The sequence below is a fragment of the Saccopteryx leptura genome, chromosome 3 (assembly GCF_036850995.1).
Source record: "Saccopteryx leptura isolate mSacLep1 chromosome 3, mSacLep1_pri_phased_curated, whole genome shotgun sequence".
In the NCBI taxonomy this organism is placed as follows: Eukaryota; Metazoa; Chordata; class Mammalia; order Chiroptera; family Emballonuridae; genus Saccopteryx; species Saccopteryx leptura.
In genome coordinates, this window is record NC_089505.1 from 46,591,350 (window position 1) to 46,611,299 (window position 19,950).

A 19,950-nucleotide genomic window follows, 5' to 3' on the forward strand; every position below is an offset into this window, starting at 1 on the left:
GTTTATATCTCACCTATGTGGGATATATATAAATATTTGTTTTTAAAACAATATAAAATGTGTTGTCTAAAACCATTTAAGACCCACCTATAAAAATGGACTGACTAACACTGCAATGTTCTGCCCTTATTCATATTTTGAGAAGCAATGATTATCCTCAATGTTACTAATGATGCCCCTCTCTGGGTGCATGTATGGGGCATGTCTTTCAGGTGTAGCAGTACGAGGAGAGCAAGGCATGCCCGGTCCACCAGGACCAAGTGGACCTCGCGGGCACCCAGGTCCCTCTGGACCACCAGGAAAATCAGGCTACGGAAGTCCTGGGCCCCAAGGAGAGCCAGGGTTGCCAGGACCACCGGGACCATCAGGCACTGGGAAGCCAGGCTTACCAGGCTTGCCAGGAAAACCAGGGGAGAGAGGACCATACGGACCAAAAGGAGATATTGGACCAGCCGGTTTGCCAGGACCACGGGGTCCACCAGGACCACCTGGAATTCCAGGCCCAGCTGGAATTTCTGTTTCAGGAAAACCGGGCCAACAGGGACCCCCAGGAGCCCCGGGGCCGAGAGGCTTTCCTGGAGAGAAGGGGGCACCCGGAGTCCCTGGTGTGAATGGACAGAAAGGGGGAAATGGATACGGCGCCCCTGGCCGTCCAGGCGAGAGGGGCCTTCCAGGCCCTCAGGGTCCCACGGGACCGCCTGGCCCTCCGGGGTTAGGGAAAAGGGGCGAAAACGGGTTTCCAGGCCAGCCAGGCATCAAAGGTGATCGGGGCTTTCCAGGAGAAAGAGGACCAATTGGCCTACCAGGCCCCCAAGGTCCGCCTGGGGAGCGAGGACCAGAAGGCACGGGAAAGCCAGGAGCCCCTGGAGCCACGGGCCAGCCAGGGATGCCAGGAACCAAAGGTCACCCTGGGGCTCCAGGGGTAGCCGGACCCCCAGGGCCTCCTGGCTTTGGGAAACCAGGCTTGCCAGGCCTGAAGGGACCAAGAGGACCCGCCGGCCTTCCAGGAGGTCCAGGTGCCAAAGGGGAACAAGGCCCAGCGGGTCGTCCCGGGGAGCCAGGCCTGACTGGACCCCCTGGAAGTATGGGGCCCCAAGGACCCAAGGGCAGCCCCGGCAACAACGGGATCCCAGGCCGCAAAGGTGAGATGGGGCCAGCTGGGCCTCCAGGACTCCCCGGGGCTAAGGGAGAAAGGGGTTCCTCTGGCTTAGATGGAAAACCGGGGTACCCAGGAGAACCAGGCCTCAGTGGTCCTAAGGGTCACCCAGGGTTACCAGGTCCAAAAGGTGACCCTGGAGTGGCAGGACCTCCTGGTGTCCCAGGCCCTGTGGGACCAGGAGGTGCTAAAGGAATTCCTGGATACAATGGTGAGGCAGGTCCAAGAGGCGTTCCTGGAATACCAGGTACCAAAGGCCCCATTGGGCCCCCAGGCATCCCAGGGTTCCCTGGGTCTAAAGGCGATCCAGGGCCCCCAGGTCTTCCTGGCCCAGCCGGCATAGCAACTAAGGGCCTCAGCGGACCCACTGGACCACCAGGGCCTCCAGGTCCGAAAGGCCATGCTGGAGAGCCTGGCCTCCCAGGACCCCCAGGGCCCCCAGGACCCCCAGGCCAAGGAGTCCTTCCTGAGGACTTTACAAAGGCAGGTCAAAGACCCAGTCTTTCTGGGATGCCTCTCGTTAGTGCCAACCAGGGCGTAACCGGAACGCCCGTGTCTGCTTTCACGGTCATTCTCTCCAAAGCTTACCCAGCAATAGGCACTCCCATCCCGTTCGATAAGATTGTGTACAACAAGCAGCAGCATTATGACCCAAGAACTGGAATCTTTACCTGCAGGATACCTGGAATATACTATTTCTCCTACCATGTGCATGTCAAAGGGAACCACGTTTGGGTGGGTCTCTATAAGAATGGCACCCCCGTGATGTACACATATGATGAATACACCAAGGGCTTCCTCGATCAGGCTTCAGGCAGTGCCATAATTGACCTCACAGAAAATGACCAGGTGTGGCTCCAACTGCCCAACACCGAGTCCAATGGCCTGTACTCCTCTGAGTATGTCCACTCTTCTTTCTCAGGATTCTTAGTGGCTCCAATGTGAGCAATTTCCAACAAGCTAAGATTAATCTGCTTGAAAAGGCATTCCCCAACTTCATCCCGCCCCACAAAATGCATATGGAGGTAGGCTGAAAAAGAGATTGCTCATTTTAATTTTTCAAAATAGAGATTTGAGCTTTCAGACCAACAAATTTTCCCTCAGAAAAAAGTGAGCAGCAATGGTAAACAGTATGTGAACACCCTCTCAAATTCCTAGTCAGCAACCCTAAGGCTCTTTAAAGTTTTCCATGAAGTCTTTCAGTATTTAAAAATTTCACCATACAAGTCCTGCTAAGCTAAAATACAAAATGATCACAAAAAACTGTGATGTGATGCTATATTAAATTTGATTTCAGAATCTCAGCATTTCCTTTTAAAATAAGTCTGTTTCTAACAATTAACAGAACTTCTAGGAAACATTCAGGAGGTATCATAACTTTATAGAACTTAAATACTTGAATATTCAAATTTAAGATATCATATACCATAGGCTCTCTCTGATGGTGCATTACTCGAAGGCTTATATGGCCCCTTGAGTCAATCTATTCAAATATAGAGGTGCATATAGACTTTTTACAGCTCTCATTAAACACCAAGTATTATGTTGAAATTAACCTGAAATGCAAGGTGCTTTTGTCATGAACCTTTTCAAACTTTTCTGTGATAGCAGAAAAGCTTTCTATATACCCTTCACAACTTGGAAGCAGGTGTCTGACCTATTGTATTTATTTAACACGAGAGTGATTGATTTGATTTAAGTCCTTTATTGAGTTTTATGTTGTACGGTTTTGTGGGTTTACAGTATGTACCTTGTGCCTCCCACTCCAGTGAAATTATAACTATTATCAAGGGTTTCAAAATCTGCCTAGACATGAAAAAAACATTATTTATTTATGCTCTGTACTGTATTTTTATATTGCTGTTAAAACTTATAAGCTGTGCCTCACTTATTAAAGCACGAAATGTTTTACCTACTCCTTATTTACGATGCAATAAAAATAACATCAATGGATTTTTATGCGGAATTTATTTGACAGTAGCAATTTGCAATTCTCAACCATTCTTTTAAGGCTTTTCATTTTTTACAAAGTTAATAAAAAGTAAAACCCTAAAGTGGTGGGTGGCTTTATCATTGTCCCAGATATGCTCCTCCACTGGAGACCGATGGGCATTCCCACCTGGCCAGGCCCTCAGGGCAGCCTGCGAAAGGCACCTGCAGAACCACTCTGACCTGCGAGTCAGGGCGAGGGGCTGGGGGCCGGGAGAGAAAAGTGAGACAGCCACCCCGCAGCAGGGCCCTTCTAGGAGGGAAAGAAGCAGGTGGCAGGGAGATTTGTAATTTGAACAAGTATTCTGCAGTTACTATTTGTTGCCTCGATATGTTTTTAATCATAATATTTAGGATTATTTTGATAGCTCAAATTACATTAAAAGAAAGCAAGCAGTTTTTATGTTAATCAAAAGGCAGTATTTTTCTAAGCTGAAAAATACTGCTGTGGAGCATCCATCAGTCCCCTGGTTGAATCAGAACAGTCTGGTTGAGATCACCTGGGTCACATAACATAAAGACATCTCTTTCTTCCTTAGAAGTCATTTGTGTAACCCAAACAAACCTATGAATAGAACCTAGGCTCAGGTTGGTGATACCTCTGCCCCCATTCTGGGTCAGCCAGTCCTGTTTTTGAAGCAAAAAGAATGGAATTTTTAATTTTTTTCCAACTGTCTGTAAATACCACACTAATGGCTACAGGTGTCACCAGCCCTAACTGCCAAGCCAGGAAACAGCCAAACCGGACCTTCAGTACCAGGTACAGTCAAATGACCCTATTGACAGGTACGCAAAGGACAGCACAGCTCAGAATAAACAAAAGAACCTCTTAAAATGTAAATGATACCAACTTTACAGTGATATTTAGGATAAAATTAAGTCCCAAATAAGGAACGCAGCAGAGCAGGTAATGTCTAAGTAATTCACTAAACACACAGCATTTCACAAACATCTATTAGAAAATTCTCACCGTACTCACCCTTAAAAGCTGACATCTTATAATTGTGTTGTATACCAGCAACTATATCCTTCCAAAAATCAAATGTTTTCTGACCATTGTTCTGCTAAAAACAGAAAATTTGAAATGTAACACATGTAGTAATTCTATTTTTAAGCATAATAGAAAATACTTGGCAAATAATTACAATGTTACAGTATTCTAAAACAGGGACCTGTTCTAGAAAACATACCAGGTTAATAAAGTTCTCATTCTCCTAAACATGATTTTAAGAAAAATCTTCCATGAAGATCACTATTACAAAGATATATATGTACCATATTTCCCCATGTATAAGACGCTCCCATGTATAAGACACACCTTAATTTTGGGGCCCGAAATTTGGGGAAAAAATGTATTACATAAAGTTATTGAACTCAAGTTTTACTCATCATAAAATTCATATAACTCCTCACCACTGTCAAAACTCCCATCCATTAGTTTGAACTTATCTGTGTCTGATGACCAATCACTGTCTTCAACAATGAGCACAAAAACAAGCGTGAAAAAGTGGGAAATGCAAGTAAAAAATATCTACAACCACTGTATAAGACGCACACAGTTTTTACACCTCAAATTTTTCCAAAAAATGTGCGTCTTATACATGGGAAAATATGGTGTGTGTGTGTGTGTGTATGTAGTACACATACAACTAAATATTAATATAGTTCATATAACCCCCCCAAAAAATCACTCATGAGAAAGTATAAACATTACAGAATATTCTAAATACACAAGTAAATTTACAATGTTACAGCCTCTGAGAGATCAGAATGCTTTATTTTGTGTTATTCCGGCATCAATGGGGCTAAGAAGCCTGAAACTTAAAATCTTAAAAGCTGGTTACTTTAGAATTCAAAGCACATTTACCTGAATTTCAATATAAAAGAGTGAATGAAGGAGGTTCCAGATTCAGAATGTAAATCTTTTTTTTTTTTTTTTTTTAATTTTTAAAGTGAGAGGCAGGGAGACAGGAGCCAGAGAGACAAACTCCTGCATGTGCTCCAACCAAGATCCATCCAGCAAGTCCCCTGAAAGGGTGATGCTCTGCCCATCTGAGACTGTTGCTCCATTGCTCGGCAACCGAGCTATTTCAGTGCCCAAGCCAAGCCCATGGAACCATACTCAGCTCCCATGGCCAAACTGCTTGAACCATTCGAGCCATGGCTGTGCACGGGGAGGAGAGAAATAGAGAGGAGGTGGAGGAGTAGAGAAGCCAATGGTTGCTTCTCCTGTGTGCCCTGACTGGGAATTGAATCTGGAACTTACATTTGCCGGGCCGACGCCCTACTGCTGAGCTAACTGGTCAGGGTGTAAATCATTTTTATTAAAAAAATTTTTTAAACCAGAAAGCAAATAAATATTACAACACTTTGCTTCTGGAAAATATTAAACTGTGCTTTCATATAAAGAAAGATCAATTACTAGATATTTGTGTCTATTATAAAAGTTCCAAAATATGTAAAGACAGTACATTTGCTTGTAGTAACTATGAAATGAGAAACTGACTCCATCTCATATTAATAACTTCTACAAACACCAGAACTTCTGTTCTACAGAAACTGTCGTAAACACATGACTGTAATTCTGCGTAAAAACTAAACCATCACCTGTGCTCTATTATAAACATGGTCATTATGATTTTAAAAGATAACATTAGCAAAAAGGAAAGTGATTATGACATAAAACCACTTTATGTTCATATGTTTAAATTCTAAGTAGAAACATATAACTAAAAATTTATTTTTGATACACAGTGCAAAAAATGTGTACACGCATTAAACTATACACAAAATGATGAATTTTAAATTTTCATCTAATTTTCGAGTTTTATATTATTTAGAACGTATTAAGACAGGTCGAATTTAATAATTTTTACTTGTTTTTATTCTGTTAATAAAGCAAAGAAAATACTTTTACATATACAAGTTCTTTTTTGTTTTGCTTTAAAAAAATGCATTTATTGAACTGACATCAATCATTTTGCATATTTTGTTTTTGTGTTTTTTTCCCATGTTGATTCTACAAGTTGACAGCAAGACTAAACCTATTCCTTCGCTTTATTTAAATGCAGTGAGCTTCTATCCCACAACTGGACTATATTTTCTGAAGAAGCAAATAGAGACTTAGGCGCATTGTCTCTGACCCAACCCTCAAAATAATGAAATCCCAAATGGGGGTGTGTGACTTGAGCCACAGAAAACTGAGGCAGGGACCAGGCACCAAATGCTTTCTGAGACATGGGACCAATCAGTGGGAAATGCAGAGGTAAAGCTACATTGTAGACTTGAAGATAAAGATGTTAATGTAAGAATGTTCAAACCTGTAGAGAATTTTTTAAGAGTTTATTTGAGCCAACCTAATAACATATGCTGGGGAGCAAGATCTAACTGCTCTGGAAAGAAACAAGTTTGCAGCTTGTTTTATGCAACTGACATTAAGAAGGAAACAAGGAAGATTACAGGGAGGTGGGAGAAAGCAAGGCGGGGGAATGGATTACAGGCTAGTTAACAAGATTATGTGCTCTCTTAAGGGTGGTTACAGTTTATTTTAAAGGTGTGTTAACCTAAATGCAGAGAAACAATGAACTGGGCTTCCTTATGGCAAATATAAACCTTTTACTCAGGAGTTATATATACCTGGGGCATGTCTATCCACCATATCCTGACCATTTAAAGAGTTCATGCAGCTGCCAAGTTCTGTACTGTTTTTCTAGACTTTTGCACCCCCTGCTGGAGTATTGGAGAATAGGTTTATTATCCTTGGGGAAATCCCTGCTTAATTAATTTTCCAAAAACATATTGGCCAAATTCTGTTTTTCTCCTTAGTCACTTCTAAAACCACAAAGAAGAAATTGAGTTAAATCTCAATGCAAAAGACATATATAATTAAGTCCTCTGGTTTATACCAAATGTATATATTACAGTTTTCTAAAACAATGAATAAAATGTTTTCACCTTTGTTAAAGAGTCCACCACTCTGGCACACAGAAGAGCTCCTGGCAGGTCAAAGTAGTTATCATAAAAATAATATTTTCCTAGAAAAGAACAAAATTTTAAACTTGAAACAAATTACAGGCAATACTTCATTTATGTGACATACACAGAAATTTTGCTGAAGAGACACATGAAACCAGTAAATATCAGAGTTCGTGCTGCCTGTCACCAATTCAAGCAAAAAGGTTGAGACAGGGATTGAATCCTTCATGGGCAGGCATTTTATTCAGATGGCCAGCAATCTGGGGACATGGGGTTACATTCCCGAATCATCTCTAACCCCTATCCTCAGCCAACCTTGTTATAAGGGGAAGAAGAGAGTAGCTAAGGGTTTTGGAATTTCAAGGGAGAGTTAATCAGATCATAGTCAACGTTAATTGGATTATAGTCAGTAGGTGTTTCATCCTTGGACTACAAAGGCTTTGTTTGCAATCTCCCACAAAGGTGGGTCACTCGCAGATCTTGTCAAGTCACGTAGGCTAGCTCAGGTATGCCAGTTCCTGGAACAAAACTTTTACTTGTACCAACCCAGGGGTCGGGAACCTATGGCTCATGGGCCAGATGTTGCTCTTTTGATGGCTGCATCTGGCTTGCAGACAAATCTTTAATAAAATAATAATAACGTTAATTATATAAAACATTCTCATGTATTACAATCCATTCATTTCCTACTGCTCATGTTCATGGTTGTGGGTGACTGAAGCCAATCACAGCTGTCCTCCGGGACAACACCAAATTTTTATTGGATAACACATAACGTACACAGGTCATTGTATGGCTCTCACGGAATTACATTTTAAAATATGTAGTGTTCATGGCTCTCTCAGCCAAAAAGGTTCCCGAACCCTGCACTAACCATTATACCCACTGACCATAACCAAAGCCACCATTACTTCAAGCTAAAATTTTAACTCTTGAGTTTCCCCAATTAAGAAGATTTTGGGAGTAGTTCATTTAAAGGTGCCTCTATTTCCATTCAAAATGGCTCTAATATAGGCTATTGTTGTATTTTAAAGGTTTAAACTATGTGGGTGCTACAAGAAAGGTAAAATATGATATATATATTTAAGTTACATTTTTAAACCAAAAATAGGCTATACCCCAAATATAAAATGGACTATGAAAAAGCCACAGTTTATGTTGTTATTGTCATTAAATTCCAAAACAACCCAACACTGGAGTATCATAAAGTGCTCCTCACAATAGTGCCTTTCTGTATTTTTGCTGCTTGGCCCACTTAGAGGACCACATTCAGTTTTCATGCAATTTTATTTAGTACCGTGTGAGAACAACCAGGATGATGAGAGAAATAAAATAATCGTGCCATGTGAAGACACAGTGCACTTATCTTAGGAAAATTGGGAGCACAGAACAGGCACACTCCAGGATCTCAGGGAGAAGAGGGACTTGATTTATCCTATGTGGCCCTACAGAGAATTAACTGTGAGCCCTTCCTGGGCACAGATGTCACTTTTGAATCAGCTGTCTGCTGTCCCTAGGTAGACACTATTGAAGACCCGTGTCACACCCCTTGGGTCCACATCTGATCCCAGCGGCAGCTGCACTGAATAGCATCATCCTACCCAAGCACAGTCGTGTCATTTGCTTTCTCTGGAAGCCTCTGGAACTCACGTGGCCAGTGTGGCAAACCTCAACCCAGAGGCAGAAGCCAGTGAATGGATGGCCAGCCTCCTGGCCCCTGGATTCACAGCTCTGAAAAGTATTCTCTGTGCTGCTCCTCAGAAGTCTCAGTGAAAGCCTGCCCCCTCGTTCATTCCTCCCCTGTCTTACCCTCTCCATGGTCTCACTGTCACTACTGGCATCGGTAGCAACACTCTGCTTTGGGGGAACTCTACCTCATAGATTCTTCTTGGTACCAAGAGGAACCAAACAGAACCAATATGTGGAGGCAGATTTTAGTTGAATATAAGAAAGTACATTCCAAATGGTCATTACTACTCTTGTGCACAGTATTATAATTCCTGGATTTTGAGTCCCTCTTCCTCTCATTCATAAGCTATGTATGAGGTTATAGAACAAAGCTGTCTTGATGTCCACCCTATGCAGGAACTCAAAAAATGTTTGCTGAATGAATGAGTTATCCAACAGAATGGATAATTTTGAAATGATGTTGTGTCATAGGTAAATCAGAAGAAAACTTTCTGTCTGTCCCTTTACAGGTCATTAATGCTCCTCACTTTTGTCAAATTATTAAGAATGTATAGGCCCTGGCTGGTTGGCTCAGTGGTAGAGCGTCGGCCTGGCGTGCAGGAGTCCCGGGTTCGATTCCCGGCCAGGGCACACAGGAGAAGCGCCCATCTGCTTCTCCACCCCTCCCCCTCTCCTTCCTCTCTGTCTCTCTCTTCCCCCTCCTGCAGCCAAGGCTCCATTGGAGCAAAGTTTGCCCGGGCGCTGAGGATGGCGCTAGAATGGCTCTGATTGCGGCAGAGCGACGCCCCAGAGGGGCAGAGCATCGCCCCCTGGTGGGCATGCCGGGTGGATCCTGGTCAGGCGCATGCGGGAGTCTGTCTGACTGCCTCCCCGTTTCCAACTTAAAAAAAATACGAGAAAAAAAAAGAATGTATAAAAATAAGTCAAAGTTCTTCTGTTAATTCATAAATCAGCTGGGTTGGTTTGCATTCTTCTTTTTGGTTAAAAATATTTTGGTTGGCATGGTCTTGTTTTTAACTATTTCAGAGCTGAAATTGTTGGCGGGGGTGGGGAACATCTCAGACTATTATTCATTCTTAAGAAAGGTTAGGAATGGCTTTGCCAGAAGTCTGGAGGAAAAGGAAGATCATAGCCCACGTACATTTCTGCCCACGCTCTGCTACTCTGTACCACACCGTACTCCAGGGCCCCCTGACGCAAGACAGCGGGCACAGTTCATTAACCTGTATGTTATCTTACCTCTTGCCTTTGACATGAGAGTGACCTGCCTGATCCTAAGCACTGTAGAACATATCCATAAACCTACATATCCTCAGAGTATCATTATACCCTTGTTTTTCTGCATCTCTTTCTCTCCCTTTGTAGGCATTAATAGATGGCATTCAGTTTAAGGGTTGAATATTAATGAGTCTTGATTGAGATCTAATAAAATAACTCAGGGGTTTAATGAGAAGGGCTCATTGACTCCCACCCACGAGGCAAGGAACTGACGTCATCCAACTGTCAAACACGGGCTGACCATTGTGTGGACACAGTGAGGCTTATTCAGCCTTGACCTTTTAACCAGGCCAGGCTTCTGTCAATGCTTCTCCTAACACCAAAACTCTGACACTGTACAGCATGAAGGCGTAGACCTTCCACCTGCTAATAGAACAGACGGCTCACTGGCAATGACGTGGTTGGTGAGCTCAGTTCAATAAAACTAGCCTCTGAATCAAGACCAAGTCCCTTAATCATTAAGCTCTGCACATAAAAAAACTGTTCCCCCAAATATACTGTCAACACTACCCCTTTTGTAAACTACACACTCTTAGTGATAATGGAACAAAGGCACATGAATGAATCCACCGAGGAGAAGAAAACAATTTATGTTAGCGTAAGTTCACTTCTCCTGCAGGTGAGTGATATCTCCATTTGAAAACAAGCTAAGCGATGCTAAGAGTGGCTTAGTAATTGACCAGATCTCTTTATCCAGCAAGTAACAGAGTCAGTATAATACAGGTTGTGATTTGCACTATACCAAACAGTTTCCGCATAATCTATCAGTTTGGGGGAGAAAAGCTCAAAAGAGCCTGACCAGGCAGTGGCACAGTGGATAGAGCGTCGGAATGGGATGCCGAGGACCCAGGTTTGAGACCCTGAGGTTGCCAGCTTGAGCCCGGGCTTATCTGGTTTGAGCAAAGCTCACCAGCCTGGACCCAAGGTCGCTGGCTTGAGCAAGGGGTTACTCGGTCTGCTGAAGGCCAATGGTTAAGGCACATATGAGAAAGCAATCAATGAACAACTAAAGTGCCACAATGAGAAACTGATGATTGATGCTTCTCATCTCTCTCCGTTCCTGTCTGTCTGTCCCTGTCTATCCCTCTCTCTGTCTCTGTAAAAAAAAAAAAAAAAAAAATCTCAAAAGAACTTGCCCTCCAGTAATCAGCTGGTAAGGAAAACCATACTTATGGCAAGTCAACATCCTGAAAGGGATTATAAAATAAACTATCATAAACATTATTGCTTGAACTGTCCTAACTGTACTGGTAGGAAATGAACTTCACAACTCTCTACTTAACTCAGAAGATACATACATTCAGTGTACAAGAAAATAGCATGCAAAGAATCAACTGGAATTTCTGAAAATAAAATCCCTATTTGGCCATATTAATCATCATTTTAAACCTGCATACCCTTAGAGTACCTGTACTTCTAGGAGTTCACCCTGGGATATATCTATAAAAGTAAACAATGTACGGATATAAAGATGTCAGTCACTGCAGGCTTGTTTGTAATGGCCAAACAGCAGACCCAATGTACATGTCCACCATGAGCAGACTGGCGAAATAAATCTCAGCACAGGCACTGGGCAGCAGGGCATGCCAGCGCTGAGAAGAATGATGTCCTCCGGTGTGTGCTAACCTGACAGGATCACTAAGATGTAACTTACAAAGAGCAAAGGACAGAAAATGGATGATTCCTTTTGCATACTTTTAAAAAATAAGTTTGGGAAAAGGGAATTTTCAGGGTTAGGGGCTAGATATAATCACTCTTCATTTTACTCCTTTCTATAATATTTACATTTCCTAGCCATATGCTCACTTTTCTTTTAAATGAAAACCAAGTTTAACTGGGTTGTAGAATCACAGGCCGTTTGTTTTCTTCTTTTATACATCGCTACATTAAAGAGTAAGCATCGTATTTTAAAGGCACTAGCTTCTTACAATTTGTAGAAACAACAGGCCCCTGTTATGTCACTGCTTGACCACTGGGTACTTGGAATGGAAACAGTTCCCTCACCAACCCAACTAAGCGTTGAGAACCCCAAGGCCACCCTCAGAGACTCCTGGATAAACTCAGCTCCAGAGGGAAGCTACTGGTTCCCACTGGAGAGTGGGTGGAGCAGTGAGTAAACAGCTGGCTCAGACGGGGTGAATGCTCTTTTTGCAGACGGCAAAAACTTTATTTTTTAAAATACTCTGTTTCTGAATGGATGCCAAAAACTTAGCTGTGTGCCTAGCTCTTCTGGGTTATTTACAACTGCCTATGTCTGGAGACACAACAGTTCTTTATCCTCACTTGAGTAAAGGCTATCTGTCCATTTAACTTCCGCTAGTTATTCTGAGCCGAGATGTGTTGAAAGCATTCTATACCTAACCCCAAAGTGAAGTCTCAGTGTTTCCTATCAACTTCCTTTATCAAGAGCACTCCGATTTCCTGCCATTTTCATCACTCTACAAAAACAAAACTCTCAAAGACAGCAAATGTAACAAATAAAGGAAACAACCATGACAAGGACTAACTTGACTACTGTCAAGTTATTACAGTTTCTAAAGGAGAACAGATATATATATATCAAAACTGTAGTGTGGGAGAAAAAAGGCAAAAAATTTTAGAAAAGACAAAAAACTAACAATTATGACTTTTAGTAAGGTCTGTTTATAACCGTTTAAAACTATTCCCTACTACTTTACGCACATCTATGTCTGTAAATAATTTCTGAAAAATGTTTTCATTTGTGCCTATGGTGAAGCTCTTTAAAGACTAGAAAAAAATAAGTAAAATTATTTAAAATAAAATAAAGAAAAAGAAAAAATGAAAAGATATAGAACTGGCAGGAGAAAAATTCTAGAAAACAAGAGATGAGGGTAATATGAATGTAGGAAGAAACGGGATGGAAAAGTAAAAGTAAATATTATTCCCGTAACAAACTGATAAAAACACAGAAGACTAAGGAACACATTATTCAAAGAACTAGTCTTTTTCCTCAAGAACAAGTGCTGGACGGGAGTAGCAACAAAACCTTACCTAAAACAGAATCAAGGGCCAAAGAGAAATCAGACACATGTGGAAGAAAAACTCCTCTTCCTATAAATTAACATACCCAGCAGGACGTAAAAAAGGCCTTCTTCATGTCCTTATGTAGCAGGCTCGGGGTCCAAAAAAAAAGGGGAGGGGATCTGCCTAGGTAAGTCATACCTGACCGGCAAGCCATTCCAAGGTCGGACATGAAGTGCTTCCACTCCTTCCTGCCGTAGAGTTCAGCCAACTCCTCGGGAGCCATCATCTTTGTGCCGTGGCTTGCCCTGGGTTGAAAGAAAGATAAGGTACACTGCTCACCAATGGCTCCCTTGAATACCCCTTCCTTCAGCTTTGCTATTACAGATCCCCCACTTCAATTCATGAAAGTTTTCTTTGTTTCTGTTTTCAACTGGATGACCTCCCCATTCAGGAATCTATAAATGGTCTTTCTCTCAACGGCTCTAGCTCCTCCTCCACTTCATCCACCAACTAGCAAGTGATCAAGGAACAGCTCACTCTGAGATCCACATTGTGGTCACTGCTCTAGACCTATAACATAGAAATTATAACCTATGATCTCTCTGGAAGAAATATGTGACCATCCTTTCCTAAGAAGTTGTCATATAACTATGACAATAAGATTAACCTAACGGGCACAATTATCCACAGGGGGGGGGGGGGTGTAGATCTGCTCTGGGAACAGGAGAGAAGGAGCAGCAGGTAGGAGAGTTAGCAATCTGAGCCACACCAGTTCTGCTGGGGAGGTGGGAGGTGTCTGGCACCTCAGGGTGGCCAGCTCGTGGGCACAGGAGACTGTGAAGATGGGCAAGCGACCTGCCCATTGAAGGATGCGACATAACTAAAAACATAATGGATGACAGTGAGATGAATGTGACAAAACTTAGAACAGCAAGACAAGGATGTAGCTCCTTTCCAGGCTCACAATATTGCTCTTGCATCCTGATTAAGGACTCTTAAGTTTATGGAGAAAGATGATATTTTAAGTAGTTTATTATAAAAAATGATAATGCTGGGGAGTGTCATTATTCTTCTCTTGGTTATACTGTGGTAGCTAAGCCACAGTATAAAATGAAGGGAGAAGGAAATGAAATAAAAATGGCAAATGGAGGCCCTGGCCGGTTGGCTCAGTGGTAGAGCGTCGGCCTGGTGTGCGGGGGACCCGGGTTCGATTCCCGGCCAGGGCACACAGGAGAAGCGCCCATTTGCTTCTCCACCCCCCACTCCTTCCTCTCTGTCTCTCTCTTCCCCTCCCGCAGCCAAGGCTCCATTGGAGCAAAGATGGCCCGGGCGCTGGGGATGGCTCCTTGGCCTCTGCCCCAGGTGCTAGAGTGGCTCTGGTCGCGGCAGAGCGACGCCCCGGAGGGGCAGAGCATCGCCCCCTGGTGGGCAGAGCGTCGCCCCTGGTGGGCATGCCAGGTGAATCCCGGTCGGGCACATGCGGGAGTCTGTCTGACTGTCTCTCCCCATTTCCAGCTTCAGGAAAAAAAAAAAAAAAAAAATGACAAATGGAGGAGTAATCACAAACAGCCTCCCTTTTATAAGTGGTTAATGTTTCTGAAAGTGGAATGTAGAGATAGAGGAACCCCGAGTGGGAAATATAGTATGATCAGACAAGGAAGCTACTATATTCAACAAAAGCAAGCAGGAAGGAGGTAAGCTAGTAAATTCAGGAGAAACTGCAGGTTAGTTAGAACTTCAATGGAGAGGGTCAGACCTTGTAGAAAGGGGGTTGGGAGAAGGGGAGACAGACAGCATAACAATGAAAGAAAGAAGCAAATTGTGGAATGCTTTTCAGTCTAATCTGGGATTTAAAATAAACAAGTGCACTGTAATAATACGACTATAGAGTTAAAGGCCATGGTCAAAACTGCCCTGTGTGTATGTATGATATATACATATGTGTACATACATACACTCTATCTCTTATTGCCCAGGGAAAAACATGCACATGGTAACAAAATGATCAGATGTGAGGCCACACCAACAGCTGTAGCAGCTGTAGCTAGCTGCACATTTAGGAGAAGGTCTGCGGGGAGAGCACGAGTTTGTACTGTGCAAAGAGAACGAAGTACCAAAAGGGAGAGTACGTATCAGAAATAACCTGCTCTGAGTGTCCTGTCCTTGGACTCTTAGTATAAATAATAAATCACACAGCTGCATGGTCAGGTTGACTTGCCTGAACTATCAGCACTGGGGGAAGAAACAGATGCTCACTCTGCGATGCTGTCTCTTAAGACTCAGAGCAGTAATAGCAGCTGCTTCTCAACTGCTTGTCCTCCTTTTACCAACACTCAAAGTGTTGGACTCGCCCTGACAGGAGGGGAGGGAGTCAGCACTGAGTGTAGGAGAGACTGACGAAGATTCAAACTGTTTAAAAACCTTCCAAACGGAGCTGGGGCACAACAAGAATCCTGCATTACAGGGGCGAGTTTGGATAAAGGGAGGAAGAAAGAGAAGTGCGTGTAGACCACCAACCCCCACCCAACATCCAGCCTCACCTACCTCAATAAAAAGAATTCCAACTTTAATTTCAGGTACCTACATACCCACCGAACACAACATAATTCCGAGGCTTTTTTGCAAGAGGGGTGCTCAATGACATGAAGCAAGTTATCAACATTCTACTGTATTTCCTGCAAATCTTTCTGATGAGCTAAACTGAAAGGAACTAGATGTTTAAATCTAATGCTTAAGATTTGTATTTAAATGGCTCAAACGATTCATACAAGTCCATGCAGTCACACAGTATCTGTCATCTGACTAGAACAGTAACCTAACTGAACCATACCTTAATGATAAAATGCTACAGAGTAATAAAGTGTCCTGAAAAGACTAAAGTTTGACTTCAGAACTAAATTTTATTACCTGAGGACGGTGCCGTTATCTGCAAGTTTAATGAAATTCCCATCTTCCAGATCCAATGCCAAACCCTTGCAACTAAAACAGAAATGATGATTACCATCAGTTCATGTATTTACCTAACTCAGTAAATAATAATCTGTATTTTCAAAAAGTCATAATGCAATAAAGGCATTCTCCCACCCATGTGAATGATACATTAATCAAAGAATATTAAAGAATATTAAAGAATTTTAAAATTCAACATCATTCACAGAGCAAGTATATAAAACTGTTATGTGAGCAAAGAAAGGATAGCATGTTTAGTTTCTATTTCTAAAATCCTTAGCTTTTAAAAGAGAAATACAAAACTCAAAGTGAACCAGAACTGAACATCACTGCATGTCTCTGTTAAAAAATATGTATTTTCCATGAAATAAAACACGCATGCACGCACACGCACACTATACAAGTTAAGATACTAGCCAGAGGCTTTTTTTATTCTTTAGAATTTGCCAATTTGTCTCAATTTAGGTCAAGGTTATAAAACTAGTCTTCTGAGTAAAGTATATCATTGAAAACAACTAAAAGAAAGTCAAATATTTAGTTCTTTTTTTTTTTTTCTTTTTGTATTTTTCTGAAGCTGGAAACGGGGAGAGACAGTCAGACAGACTCCCGCATGCGCCCCACCGGGATCCACCCGGCACGTCCACCAGAGGCAACCGCTCTGCCCACCAGGGGGCGATGCTCTGCCCCTCCGGGGCGTCGCTCTGTTGCGACCAAAGCCACTCTAGCACCTGGGGCAGAGGCCAAGGAGCCATCCCCAGCGCCCGGGCCATCTTTGCTCCAATGGAGCCTCGGCTGTGGGAGGGGAAGAGAGAGACAGAGAGGAAGGAGAGGGGGAGGGGTGGAGAAGCAGATGGGCGCCTCTCCTGTGTGCCCTGGCCGGGAATTGAACCCGGGACTTCTGCACGCCAGGCCGACGCTCCACCACTGAGCCAACCGGCCAGGGCCTAGTTCTTTTTTCTTATCATAAACTTGTGGGTTTTGGGGAGAAAAATGGGTATAGAGTCATTATTATAAATAATAAAAGCAAGAAGGTAAAATGGCCACCATATACCAAGAGAATTAAACAAAAATGACAGGGTACTTTAGAAGCATTATTTACCTTGGTCCACAGTAAAATTTCCACTCAGCAATTTCATACAGTAAAATGTTTCCCCTTCTTTCTTTTACAAAAGGAATAAATCAAAAAAGACTAACCAAACATCAGAGGAATGCATAATAGATGAACACTGCTGCTCTAGAATTATTTCTGCACGTATTTTTCATGTGTTTTAGGATTACTATTAATTTTCAAGTGAACAACTTAAAGTGGTTTAATAGGATTTTTGTTTGGTTTTGTTGCTTAAAACGAGGAAGGAGGACAAAGGAACCCTTAGGAAGCCCTGGGAAGTTGAGAATCCTAACCCAGAGTCCGAACCCAGGAAGGGAATAAGCATTAAGTCTCAGACAAAGAGGAACATCTATCCAAATGACAGAAAACCAAGTGTCCTAATTCAGATCCTTATCCAAGACTCCTTCTATAGTTGTACATCTGATGGGCAATAAAACAAAAACTTTTCAATAGATGTAAATTTTAGAGATAGTTCTTATAACTTCTGAAACTCTTAATAACAGCACACTTAACCATGTGAAAATATCCAAATCAGTCACATGGCCTCTTAGCTTGTTTTAACATTTAATTAACCAAGTCTAAACTTAAAGTAGGAAGGACGTTAACTCATTAAACATAAAATTTTTGGTAGAGAAGGCATTTTGTCCTTTCACTCAATCTCACATTTCATTTTCTGGAGAGGAAGCACTAAAATTTTATCAGCAACAATTAAAAATTAGAAGGAATGTGCAAACCTTAAAAACAAGAACCTACCAGAAATCCCAATCATCTGGACGGACGGTAAGCAATTCCTTGTCATATCCTTTCTCCTTGACCAGGAACTGAGCAAAGCTACTATAAATGAGCTGTAGATAAGGGGGAAAAAAAATGGTTAAATATAAAATTCAGTATTCATTCTTACTTTCACACACCTGAAGACCTAATGAAATCGTTCATGGGGCAGGTGGGGGAGAAATATCTGCAATTATAAAGCTCTTCAGTTTAATCTCCTTCATAAGCAATGTAACCACCCCTGCGAGTTCCAAGTTCCTATAGTGTCCTCTTTTTATACTCTAAAATTGTATCATCAGTATGCAATTATACAACCAAGAATTATTTATCTAACTCCCAAATTCTAATGGGTTGGAGATCATGAAAACCTGGCAAAACTTTGTAAACTTATTTAACACATGACCACGATGATAAACATATTGGCCACTTACTTATTCATTACATCTAGCCTTGGTCCGTTCTTGCTAGAAAGGCCCCATCTCAGTGATCAAGTTCATTCACCTATCCGGGCCCACAAAATGGAGACAGCCCTAGGGGTCCAGCCCACATCACAAATCTAAAGCTAAGTCAGCCTGCACTTACAGAGAATAGCCGTCAAGGAAATCTAGTATACACCAGTCACAGTCCTCCTGTTCAGGTTTACCTTACCTTACAGTAGGAGACAGGCCCTTCCAGCCTTATATGGAAATCCCTGGCCTCCTAGCCATTCATGTTCTGTGTCAGGACTGCCTCTTCTAACGCTCTCTCTTGTGCAAAACCCTTCTGGAGGAAGGGCCCACTGCCAGTGAGGCACTGTACTCCCCCGGTGCTTGGGCTGTTTTCCCTTGGCTATAGGACATCCAACTGGTTATTTTTTTTATTCTTTTAATATTTTTTTATTTATTCATTTTAGAGAGTAGAGAAAGAGGGAGAGAAAGAGAAGGGGGGAGGAGCAGGAAGCATCAACTCCCATATGTGCCATGACCAGGCAAACCCAGGGCTTCGAACGGGTGACCTCAGCATTTCGGGGTTGACACTTTATCCACTGTGCCACCACAGGTCAGGTTCCAACTGGTTATTTGTTTCAGTTGTTGTCACTGGACACAAAGGAGTCTCAAAGAGAAATACACATGGCACCCGGCAGGTGATCCTAAGGAGAAATCATGCAGCCTCCGTCAGGTACAGGACATATCTCTTATTTTTCCACCATAAGAAAAACTAAGGAAAAAGGACAATGGAAGCCTCTGGAAGCAAGCACAAAGATAAATGCTATGCTGGTTGTTGACAAACCTGATTTTTTTTGAGAGAGAGAGAGAGGAGAAACATCAACTCATGGTTGCATCACTTTAGTTGTTCATTGATTGCTTCTCATACATGCCTTGACCTGGGGACTCCAGCTAAGCCAGGGACCCCTTACAGAAGCCAGTGACCTTGGGCTCAAGCCAGCAACAATGGGATCATGTCAATGATCCTGTGCTCAATCCGGCGACCTCGGGGTTTCAAACCTGAGACCTCAAGGGTCCCAGGTCAACGGTCTATCCACTGCACCACCACCCGTCAGGCCAGATCTTCTGATTTCTCAACAACTACAAAATCTCAGCTTTTTGAGTGAAATACCTGTTTTGCTTTTTCAAAGAGCTGGCTCAATTTTTAAAGACCTGTGTATATCAAACAAAAATTAGGCAAAAGGTGGATGACGGTCTACATCAGCCTTTCCCCACTCTTCTTCAGAGAGTGTTCTTAGGCCAGCATCGCATGCACTCGAACCTGAGGCAAAACCATGGTCTGGGGTCAGACTCAGCAGGGTCTAGGAAGGCACAGCAAGCAACCCGACCCTTCTTCTATAGCTGTTAACCAAGACAGGTTTAAATATCACGGGATGGTACTGAGGGAAGCAGGTATGGACACAGCGCAAGAAGTGAGAGATGGCCTCTTGCAGATGGTGATGTTTACACTGACACCTTCGGGAGGAACACTTAGCTGGTGAATTAAGAGGGGAGGGGACAGGTCCAGGGGGTACATGATGGGAGCTGGGGGCTAGGGGATGAGTGTCAGGGGATGAGTGTGGAGA

At 42.7% G+C, this 19,950-nt stretch overlaps 2 protein-coding genes across 5 annotated transcripts in view; one reads left to right on the forward strand and one right to left on the reverse strand.

Moving 5' to 3' along the window:
- The window catches only part of COL10A1 (collagen type X alpha 1 chain), a 37,344-nt gene extending 34,229 nt beyond the window's left edge, over positions 1-3,115 (forward strand). For 2 of the 3 annotated variants that reach the window (XM_066373410.1, XM_066373413.1), the window contains exon 3: positions 213-3,115. In XM_066373410.1, coding sequence (XP_066229507.1) covers positions 213-2,101 — 1,889 coding nt within the window. In that variant the 3' untranslated portion in view covers positions 2,102-3,115. The remainder of the gene's footprint in view (positions 1-212) is intronic. The other variant, XM_066373414.1, reaches the window with a different exon arrangement.
- The window catches only part of NT5DC1 (5'-nucleotidase domain containing 1), a 147,752-nt gene that overhangs the window by 122,688 nt on the left and 5,114 nt on the right, over positions 1-19,950 (reverse strand). Inside the window, exons 2-6 of one of the 2 annotated variants that reach the window (XM_066373416.1) lie at positions 17,883-17,974; positions 15,980-16,051; positions 13,271-13,377; positions 7,100-7,179; positions 4,125-4,206 (exon numbers count right to left, since the gene is read on the reverse strand). In XM_066373416.1, the coding sequence (XP_066229513.1) occupies positions 4,125-4,206; positions 7,100-7,179; positions 13,271-13,377; positions 15,980-16,051; positions 17,883-17,974 (433 nt within the window). Of the gene's footprint in view, positions 1-4,124; positions 4,210-7,099; positions 7,180-13,270; positions 13,378-15,979; positions 16,052-17,882; positions 17,975-19,950 lie in introns of both variants that reach the window. The other variant, XM_066373415.1, reaches the window with a different exon arrangement.